The sequence below is a fragment of the Lagenorhynchus albirostris genome, chromosome 3, assembly GCF_949774975.1.
Source record: "Lagenorhynchus albirostris chromosome 3, mLagAlb1.1, whole genome shotgun sequence".
NCBI lineage: Eukaryota > Metazoa > Chordata > Mammalia > Artiodactyla > Delphinidae > Lagenorhynchus > Lagenorhynchus albirostris.
In genome coordinates, this window is record NC_083097.1 from 154,399,734 (window position 1) to 154,411,226 (window position 11,493).

Below are 11,493 nucleotides of genomic sequence, written 5' to 3' on the forward strand. Positions count from 1 at the left end.
CTGTTTGACACTACTAAATTGTTTTCCAAATTGGCTGCTGATTTTACATTTCCCATGTAGGAGGATTTGTTTCTCCACATCATTGCCAATAGCCATTTTAGTAGATATAGAGTAGTATCTCACTGTGGTTTGCTTCGGATTCAGTGAGCCCCCCTCTGGCAGTGAAGCTGTTGGTTTGTGCAGCCTCCCCAATTCTGGGACAGCTAGCTTGCTGACCAAGCTCGGGGAATGTTAGCAGCCTCAGACAAGAATGCCACAGACTCTCACTGTTCTAACCAGAGTTCAGAAGTTTTTCATGGATAAATGCTTCTCAATTTCTCATTTACTTATGGTCAATTTCCAGAGCCCTAAATCTTTAAAAAAATCTTTTTTTCCAGTTTCATAATTGTTTTCTGGGGAGAAAATTTGCTGACTACTTTTGGTTGAAAATTTTTTTCTCTGTATGTTTTCGCTGTTTCCTTTCAGCTGTTTTCTGTTTGCTTGCCTTGGTCTCTATGTTTTACATTGCAAGGGTATTTTTGTTTTGTTTTTGTTTTTTGCCTTGTCTGCACATTGGAATTACCTGGAAAGCTTTTAAAATCCTAGTGCCCAAGCTGTACCCCCAGAACATTACATCAGAATCTCTGGGGGAGGGCCCAGCCAGCTGAGAATCAAAATAATTAAATGAACTATAAACCACTGAAAAAGAGAACTGTAAACAAATTTTAAAAAGGAAAAGAAAAGGGCTTCCCTGGTGGCGCAGTGGTTGAGAGTCCGCCTGCCGATGCAGGGGACGCAGGTTCGTGCCCCGGTCCGGGAAGATCCCACATGCCGCAGAGCGGCTGGGCCCGTGAGCCATGGCCGCTGAGCCTGCGCGTCCGGAGCCTGTGCTCCACAATGGGAGAGGCCACAACAGTGAGAGGCCCGCGTACCGCCAAAAAAAAAAAAAAAGGAAAAGAAAAATAGAATTAATAAGTCTATACCTGTAAAGAAAAAACTCACACTCCTCCTGTGTTGCTTTTTTTTAAAATAAATTTATTTACTTTTTATTTATTTATTTTTGGCTGCGTTGGGTCTTCATTGCTGCGCATGGGCTTTTCTTTAGTTGCAGCGAGTGGGGGCTACTCGTGGTTGCGGTGCGCAGGCTTCTCATTGCGGTGGCTTCTCTTGTTGCAGAGCACGGGCTCTAGGCACGTGGGCTTCAGTAGTTGTGGCTCGCAGGCTCAGTAGTTGTGGCGCACGGGCTTAGTTGCTCCGCGGCATGTGGGCTCTTCCCGGACCAGGGCTCGAACCTGTGTGCCCTGTATTGATAGGCGGATTCTTAACCACTGCACCACCAGGGAAGTCCCCCTCCTGTGTTTCTTCTTTACTGTCACACTACTACCACATTCACATCACTTCCTACACCAGATGTGTGGCAGTTTTCCCCATTGCAAGCAATTCTGTGACACCAGCTGGGTGTCCTACAACTTAATTCTGACACTAGCTACCTGGAGATAGCTAGTGTCAGATCCCACAGGTTAAGGGCTTAGTTCTGTAAGACTGACCCCACTTCACATGCTAATCGCAAGAATTGGATCCTCAGCTTACCCGCAATTTCTGTCCGACTTGGCTATAAATCAGAGGTTTCCATGACTTCCTCCCCCTTGGCTTCGATTATTTGCTAGAACAGCTCACAGAATTCAGAGAAACACTTACATGTATCAGTTTATTAAAGGATATGATAAAGGATACTGATGAGCAGCGAGATGAAGAGATACACAAGGTGAGGTCCGGGAGGGTCCCAAGCACGAACTTCTGTCCCCGTGGAGCTGGATGTGTTACCTTCCCAGTACATGGCTGTGTTCACCGATCTGGAAACTTTTTGAAACCAGGACTTAGGGGATTTTTATGGAAGCAGGATCAATCATTAACTCCATTTCCAACCCCTCTCCCCTTTGGAGAATGGGGGAGGGGAGGAGGGGCTGAAAGTCCCAAGTGTCCAATCATGGCTCTGTCTTTCTGGTGAACAGCTCCTATCCAGGAGCCCACCATGAGTCACTTCATTAGACCAAAAGACACTGCTATAACTCAGGAAATTCTGAGGGATTTAGAAACTGTCAGGAACAGGAGTCAAAGACCAAATATTAGAACAAAAGATGTGCCTGGGGGCGGAGATATATATATATGTATATATATATATATGTATTTTTTTTCTCTATTATCTCACCATACCAGCAGAGGAGAAAGAAGATCTCTTGCTTACAGTAGAATGCTGAGGGCCGACTGATAAGTATGTGCTGTGTTGGAAAAGCATAATTTGGCAGTCATAAAGATTGGATCAGGCAAGAGTCACCAGTGGATGCTAACTTTAGTGGGAATTTTGAGGAACAGGACATTTAAATGGTCTTAAAAGTGTCTGCCCACAGTAGGGAAGGTTCCTTTGCAACACTTAAATGCAATACCTATCCCTAGATGGGATCCTGTACTAGAGGGAAAAAACGCTATAAAGGACATTCTTAGTAAACTGACAAAATTGAAATATGGATGGTTGTATTATATCAATGTAAATTCATAAGGTTGATAACTGTACTGTGGTTACGTAAGAAAATACACATTGAAGTATTTAGGGCAAAGGACTATGATGTATGTAAAAGGTTCAGAAATGATCAAGGAAATAGGGTAAAATGCTGAGTGTAGGGGAATCTAGATAAAGGGTATACTGGTGTTCCTTGAACAATTTTTATTAAAAAAATTTTTTTTCCTTGCACAATTTTTAAATTTACAACTTAAAAAAATAAAAAAGCCAGGGGATTTTCCTGGTGGTCTAGTAGTTAGGATTCGGCGCTTTCACTGCCGTGGCCAGGGTTCAATCCCTGGTCGGGGAACTGAACTGAGATCCTGCAAGCCACGCAGCGAGCATGGCAAAAAAAAAAAAAAAAAGTCAGGCTCTCACAATTCAAGACAATTGTTCAGAGTTGTTCAGATCCTATAGAGCCTATTTTGGAAGTTAGAAGCCCCCAAATAATTCTGTTTTCTGCAGGAAGCCTCAGATTTTCATTTAAATGATAACAGGTACCTGTATAAAAACGAATATTCAGGACAACTATATATGGGCTAATCAGAATATTAACCCACCACACATTCTTGTTTAAATGTCTATAAACATAAGCCTACCTATTTACAGCTGTTATACAAATATAAAACCACAATAAATTTATAAATTACCTATAAAGCATTTAAATTAACATTTCAATAGGACAACAAAAAATGTTTTTCTGCTGAAAATAAGTGCTATTTGACCTGTGATCTGCTCCCAGTGCCCTGAGGCAGATGTTTCCAGATTCTGCTGCCACACACTCTGTACTGTGTCATGATACACATTCTAAGTCCACTTTTCACTCTTCAGAAGACTTTGAAATCTTCCATTCTCAGGGGGACTCAGTGCTCTCATGCCTGTCTGCTTACCTTCCCCTCTGGTTAGCCACTACCACTCAAACCCAGGTGCAGACTCTCAGGTTCCAGGGTGCTTCCTGGTGGTTATCTAGAGCAAATAGAACATCATCAACACTTTTTTTCAGTTATTTTTTAAAACAAAATTTAAACATTTTCTATAGAGTATTGAAGATTCCAGAGAACATGCATGTAACTAATTTTAAGGCAAAATGGCTTGGGAGCAGCATGGGTATGAGAGAGGAAGCAATAGCAACACTTAGACCACCACTGTGGTTACCCCTCATGCTGCATCCCACCCCTGCTGAAACCACCAACCCCATGAGGAAGGCTGAAGGAGAAGCTAAAGAAGAAAAAGCCCAAGGGAAGGATGAACCACATAGGAGATGGGCATCCTTTCATGCATCCTAAAAAGGCACTGTGCAGAAAATGGAAGTACCAGGTGAAGCGTGTGCATTTTGTATAACTATGTTCTTCTTGTGTTCCGTACTACTTGAATTACTGTTTTTATCAGGTCTTATACAAATGCAAATATTTGTAGTTTTTAAAAAACTATGTTAGCACAGAGAACCCCTCATTGTTTCAGAGAAGGTTAAATATCACTAACAGATTATCATAGAAGCTGGATTGAAATGGTCATGAGGGTAAACAAGATTTTGCTTCCTTGGTTTTGGAACTATTCCTCTTGGTTGCCAAGAGAAGGGAACCATTGACATTTACAGCCACTATGGCTGTGAAGAAATGAAAATTCTTTTTTAAGTCCTCTCTCCTTTCCTCTGTGCCATCAGAATGAGCTTTACGTCCTTAAACTCAGACCTGTTGGTACTCCTTTCCTCACAGGCTCCAAATCTGGTCTTTTCAGTGACATTTAGATGGAGTGCCTCAAAGGAGCCAGGAACCATTGTTATTGACTGTGCATTTTTAAATTCTACAGTTTTCGGGACTTCCCTGGCAGTCCAGTGGTTGGGACTCCGCGCTTCCACTTCAGGGGTCATGGGCTTGATCACAGTTAGGGGAACTGGGATCCCGCATGCTGCACCATGCAGCAAAGAAAAAAAAACAAAACAAAACTAGTTTTCATTAAATTTCCTCAAAATCAAGGTCTGTTTGTGAAAGGAGTTAACATGTTAAGTGGGAATTATTCCTCCTCTAAACTTTTCCTTTTCAAATCATCAAAAAAGACTTCCTTGGGTTTTGTAGCTTTTCCTCTTTTGTAGACCATGGAAATAGGGAAATTGAAAGTTGCTGAATACCATTCCTGATGATCACTCAGGACCTTCCTGAGATGTCATGAGTGTTAATAAAAAGTAGCTTTAATAACATAGACACAATTGGGGGGGGGTGGAAGAGGGAGTGAGGGAGAGAAGGCGAATGTGTGATTGGCTGGGTTAATATATTCCTGGGCTCTGATTCCATGTCCATTAGATAACCTTCTGAGGGCTGATTCAAGCTTATCCTGATGATAAGAGAGAGCTTTGAACAGTGAGCATAAAGGTTTATTTGTGGAAACTGACATTCTAATTCTAAAATTAGGATAGAAATTCAATTACATGGAATTGAAATTATATGAAAATTCCAAGGACCTAGAAAACCAAAGCAGTCTTAAAAAAAACTGTTTGAAGATTTACATTACCAGATAAAGACTTACTGTAAGCTACAATAATTAAGAAAATATGGTATTGATACAAGAATAAAAAGAATAATAAAGGGCTTCCCTGGTGACGCAGTGGTTGAGAGTCCGCCTGCCAATGCAGGGGACGAGGGTTCGTGCCCTGGTCCAGGAAGATCCCACATGCCGTGGAGTGGCTGGGCCCGTGAGCCATGGCCATTGAGCCTGCGCGTCCGGAGCCTGTGCTCCGCGACGGGCGAGGCCACAACAGTGAGAGGCCCGCGTACTGCAAAAAAAAAAAAAAAAAGAATAATAAAGAGAATAGAGAGCCCAGAAACAGTCATACATACACAGTCACATGACGAACAATAAAGACATAACCGCAAATAGTGAGGAAAGGCTAGTCTTTATAAATGGTGCTGGGTCAACTTGACAACCATATGAAAAGAACACTATCAACAAAAATTAACTCAAAATAGAACACAAAATGTAAAGCTAAAATGGTGAAACTTTTAATTTGGCAAAGCGTTCTTTAATATGACATGAAAAGCATGACCTTTTGAGGGTCAAAGTAAAAATTGATAAATTGGACTTTATTAAAAACTTTTGCTTTAATAGGCAAGCCATAGACTGGGAAAAAAATATTTGCAAAACATATCTGCAAAGGACTTTTATCTAGCGTTAAAGAACTTACACTCAACAAGACAAACAATCCAGTTTAAAAAAAAAGGTCAAAAGACAAGAACAACTTCAACAACAAGGGTAACAAATAAGCACATGAAAAGACACTCAACATTATTAGCCAACAGAGAAATGAAATCAAAATCACAATTTAGACACACCCACTAGAATAACTAAAATTTTTTTAAATAAACTTATTTTATTTATTTATTGGGTGCATTGGGTCTTCGTTGCTGCACGCGGGCTTTCTCTAGTTGCAGGGAGTGGGGGCTACTCTTCGTTGCGGTGTGCGCAGTCTTCTCGTTGCGGTGACTTCGTTTGTTGCCGAGCACGGGCTCTAGGCGCACGGGCTTCAGTAGTTGTGGTGCACGGGGTTAGTTGCTCCGCGGCATGTGGGATCTTCCCGGACCAGGGCTCGAACCTGTGTCCCCTGCATTGGCAGGCGGATTCTTAACCACTGCACCATCAGGGATGCCCATAGAATAACTAAAATTAAAAGGGTTTAACATACTAAGTGTTGGCAAGTATGTGGAGGAAAAGGAACAGAAACTCTTTCAATGATGGTAGGGATATGGTACAACCATTTTGGAAAAACCTTGGTAACTTCATAAAAAGGTAAATACACCTACCATATAACCCAGCCATTCTACTCCTAGGTATTTATTCAAGAGAAATTAAAGCACGTGGCCACACAACGAGTAGTACACAGATGTTTATAGCAGCTGTATTTGTAATAGCCCCCCAAATGGAACCAACCCAAATTTCCATCAACAGGTGGATGGAAAAACAAATTGTGGTATTTCCATATAATGGAATACTACTCACCAAAAAAGGAATGAATTGTTAATAAATGCAACAACATGAATGAATTTCAACTTAAAATAATTATGCTGCAAGAAGCCAGTGCAGGGACTTCCCCGGTGGTGCAGTGGTTAAGAATCTGCCTGCCAATGTAGGGGACACGGGTTCGAGCCTCGGTCCAAGAAGATCCCACATGCTGCAGAGCAACTAAGCCCGTGAGCCACAACTACTGAGCCTGTGCTCTAGAGGCCACAAACCACAACTACTGAGCCCGCATGCCACAATTACCGAAGCCCACATGCCTAGAGCCCGTGCTCCGCAACGAGAAGCCACTGCAATGAGAAGCCCGCGCACTGCAACGAAGAGTAGCCCCCACTCACCACAACTAGAGAAAAGCCTGCGTGCAGCAACGATGACCCAACGCAGCCAAAAATAAATAAATTTATTAAAAAAAGCCAGTGCAAAAAAAAAAGTACATACTAAATAATTCTATTTATATAAAATTCTAGAAAATTCAAATTAATCTATATAGTGATGGGAGCAGGGGAAACTTCTGAAGGTAATGTGTATCTTCATTATCTTGATTTTGGTTATGATTTCTTACATCAAATTATCCAAACATATCAAAGTGTGCATTATAAATATTGAATATATGTAGTTTATTGTGTCAATTATACCTCAATAAAACTGTTACAGAAAAAGGTTTCCCAGAAGATGGCACTACTACTTGGCTCTGCCCTATGTTGTGAGCTCCCTGGAGCTGGGTGACCCCTTCTAGAGCCATCAGGATGCTGGATTAACTAGGAGGCCCCTGCAAGAGACCCTTGGGGTCAGGAAAGCCAAGTAAACGTGATGGCAATTGATTGGGTGTGGCTGGCGAGTAGGGCTGACTTCATTTCCTTCCACAGCTCAACACAGCACTTGTCCTTCAAACAAGCCCAACTCCTTTGTACCTTTAGCCCCTGTCTTCATGTAGCTAGAGTCTCTCATCATTCAGGTTTTAGTATGCATATCAAGTGCCTTCATCGGGTGCCAGGTCTAAATTGGTTCCTACACCTCATTTTGTCCTAAAGTCACTTTCTGTATTTCTATATTTTCTTCATGGCATGTATCACAACCAGAAATTCTTATTCATTTAGTTATTTCCTTTCATTAAAAAAAATTATTTTATTTTTACTTCTGGCTGCTTTGGGTCTTCGTTGCCGCGTGCGGGCTTTCTCTATTTGCGGTGAGCGGGGCTACTCTTCGTTGTGGTGCGCAGGCTTCTCATTGTGGTGGCTTCTCGTTGCGGAGCACAGGCTCTAGGCACGCGGGCTCACCAGTTGTGGCTCGTGGGCTCTAGAGCACAGGCTCAGTAGTTGTGGCACACGGGCTTAGTTGCTCTGCGGCATGTGGGATCTTCCCAGACCAGGGCTCCAACCCGTGTCCCCTGCATTGGCAGGTGGATTCTTAACCACTGTGCCACCAGGGAAGCCCCATTTCCTTTCATTTTTATTACCTATTCTCATCCTCCCTCTTTTTTTTTTGCGGTACGCGGGCCTCTCACTGTTGTGGCCTCTCCCGTTGCGGAGCACAGGCTCCGGACACGCAGGCCCAGCGGCCACGGCTCACGGGCCCAGCCGCTCCGTGGCATGTGGGATCTTTCCAGACCGAGGCACAAACCCGTGTCCCCTGCATCGGCAGGCGGACTCTCAACCACTGCGCCACCAGGGAAGCCCTCTTCCTCCCTCTTTTATGCTGTTGACATCCTACAAATCCCTTTACTGGGGGTGCACCCACCCCATAGGTGCCTTAAGTGTTGGCTGACAAACTCACAGTTGCCCCTGACAATGACTGACTGAGGGCTGGGTGAGGGAGAAGGGCACAAAAGATTGGCTCCCTTGCAGTAAGGAGACCTAACTCTGTGGCACAATTTCTACAGTTCCCCGTGAGATCTGGCTAGAGCTCTTCTCCACTTGAGGCCACATTCCTGCTTAGCTTTAGCTCTTTTCCCTGCCCTGTCCTGCTTCCCTTACTCCCTTCTCCCAAAAACACTTCCCCAGTAAATCCCTCAATAATTCTCATCTGAGGCTCTGCTTCTAGGAAACCTGACCCATGACACCCTTGGTTAGCTTCATGAGGGACTATTTTGTTCAATCCCCTAGAACAAATTCCTATCTTAGGCTCTGCTTATGACATTCTCCCCCTTAAGAATGATAGCTTGATGACGGAAGATCTTCCTCACGTTGGAAGAACAGTGTCTGGAACAGAGAAGGCACTCAATAAGTGTGCTGAATGAATACAGGGGAGAGCCCAGGGGTCTGTTTTATAGATTAGCTGATCTGGCCTAGAGGCATTGTGAGTCATAGCCGGTAGACAGCAACTGAGTGGTTCAGAGATGGGGCCAGGCCTGGGACAGCAGTTTGGCACCTCCAACACATCCTCCAGGTGAGGTACAACATGTGAGGATTATTGGGGAAGGATCCTCTGGAAAGATGCAACCTCAAGGGTGGGTCGGGTTCTAGCCTTGGGCTTCCAAGAGACATGTCCCTGAGCCAGATCTAGGGGGTAGTACTGCCCAGCTATGTGTGAGGAGTAAGTGTGTGTTGAATTAATGAAGGCATGACAGAGGTAACCCTGCCCCAGGGTTCCTTCTCTTTTCACTCTCCATTGGGAGAAGAGGAATTCAAAAGAAAGCATATAGTCTTCTTTCTCACACAACAGAATCAGAACGTACAGGAATGGGGGGAGAAGGAGTATGGGACATGTCTGTTATCTGGACTTTAGTTTCCTTGAGCATGTAGTCTGCTTTGGATAAAAGTCACATGCAGTCTGTGCAACCCCTTTTGGCTCAAGCCCTAAGCATAGGTCCTAGCCCATGGCACATGCCCCTACTGGACTGACCACACCAGACTATGATCTACACGCACACATCTGGCTTCCCAGCTGGACCAGGAGCATCTTCAGGGCAGGCATAGGCTGTGCTGGCACCCTCTACCCAGACCAAGGCCTGGCACAAAGCAGATGCCAGTCAGTTCAAGGTTGTAAAATAACTGAATGACGAGGGCAGTAATGCTGTTGGGTATGCTAGACATCCACCAGATACTTTTCAGAATGTAGATCCAGCCCTGGCTTCGCAGTGCTTCAGCAGCGCCCTCTAACCCACGGAAGGAAGTCTAAACTTTTAAGCCTGCCTGTACAGCACCCTCATATAATGTCCTGGTCCCCCTTTCCAGCTTCCTCTTCTGCTATTTCCAGCTCAATACCCTACACCAATCCTACCCCAAGCTCTTCCTCACATGTGCAACATTCGAGCCTTGCCTAGCTCTTCACTCTGCCTAGCGGCTCTCCCTTACCCACCCCCAATCTACCTGTCAAATTCCTGTGCATCTTTTAAGTACCTGCTTGTCTCTGCTATCATTCCTTCCTCCCTTAAGGGCCTATTAACCCCTTCCAGCAGCCACCCAGCACTCAGAGAGCAGGGTTCTGGTCCTTCACCTGCCCATCTATCCCCAAAGCCTGACAGAGTAGTCTTTGGGGAAGGGGGTTTCGGGGAGACTTCTGCTAGTATGAGTGTGCAGGGATGGACTCCTCAGTGGCCAGCAGCTGGCTAACCCTGAGCGCCAGCTGCGGGCCTGAGCCCTGCCCACCAGGCCTCGCGGTTTGAGGGGGCAGCACGTCCAAGCAGGCTGCTCACCCAGACTCTTGCTCTCCAGCAGTGCCCCTGGCTCGCCTTTATCATTCTGGACATCGAGGCTTGCGAGGCAAGGGAGCAGCCTGGGTCGCCCGCGTCCTCGAGGCTCTGCTCTGGGTATCCGTGCGCCTGACGAGGCCCACCCGGCCCTTGCCCTGGAGGCCTTCGGGTACTCGGCCTCGGGCCATGCGAGCCGCCTGTGGGAACAGCTGCGGCAGTTCTGGGCCCACCATTTCTCGCGGCGCTTCTCGCCGCGGCGCCCTCCGCTGCGCCGCATCTCCTCCATGTCCACCTTCTACCTGCTGGACCACCAGACGCGCCAGGCAGAGCTAGGCCTCAGCTACGGCACACCGCGCACGCGCCTCAGCGACGAGGCCTTTGTGTTCCGCGGCGGCCGGTGGACCACGGAGGGCCAGCCGGTGCGGTCGCGGCCGCAGCTGCCCTCGCCGACCACCTCGGGCTGGAAGGCGCAGGGGCAGCGGATTAAGAGCCAGGTGCTGCTGGAGGAGAACAACTACCTGAAGCTACAGCAGGAACTGCTCATGGACATGCTGACGGAGACCACAGCACGCATGCACCTGTTGGAAAAAAAAGATAGACCACGAGGCAAGCACTGCCTCTGCGGCGCGCGCCTGGCAGAGGAAAATGCGCAAGCCCGAAGGCGCGTGCAGCGCGCTCCTGACCGAGCCGCTGCCTCCAGAGTCGCGGTGACGCAATAAAACCCGTGCAGCTCATGCGCAACTCGCTCCACACCTTAGGCCCGGTCTCGTTCCTGTGCCCCCTAGAGGGCCCGGCCAGGACTGGGCTCCGGTTGCGCGGGGGTCTGCTGCGCGCCTTCAGGGACCATCACTCCGGGCCTGGTGTGGAGGGGAGACTCAGCCAGCAGTCCGTCTCGGGAGGGTGCGATAGGGCGGTGGAGGAAGATGTTTGCAGCCCGTTGGAAACGCGGAGTGGGAGCCAGGCTTGCAACAGTGCAGCAGGGGGCGGGGATGGCCGGCGATGAGAGGTAGTGGTAGCAATGGCTTTCTTGGCCCGAGGGACGGAGGGCAAAGTCCGGGAGGCAGGGAAACCTGGGCTCAGGGATGGAGGGTGCGGTTGGGCGGGCGGGCGGGGTCGGTGACCTTACAGTTGGCCTTTCCCTCCCTGAGGCGATCCCGGGAGGGGTTTCAGCCCGAGTCCAGGATAAAAGTGTATTTTACGACCTGGAAACTTTCCCGAAAAAATCCCTCGAAACTTTGAGCTCTGCCTCCCCCTTCTGGCTGTGTGGCTTTTGGCGAGTCGCTTTTCGTTGCGGGTTTCCTTTTCCTCTCTCTAGAAT

At 46.8% G+C, this 11,493-nt stretch overlaps 1 protein-coding gene across 1 annotated transcript; it reads left to right on the forward strand.

Moving 5' to 3' along the window:
• Nucleotides 1–8,879: 8,879 nt before the first annotated feature.
• Nucleotides 8,880–10,886, forward strand: CBY3 (chibby family member 3). Its single transcript, XM_060146393.1, is given in 3 exon segments — nucleotides 8,880–8,929; nucleotides 10,201–10,762; nucleotides 10,764–10,886. Coding segments are annotated over 3 exon segments (735 nt in total).
• The last annotated feature ends 607 nt before the right edge of the window (nucleotides 10,887–11,493 follow it).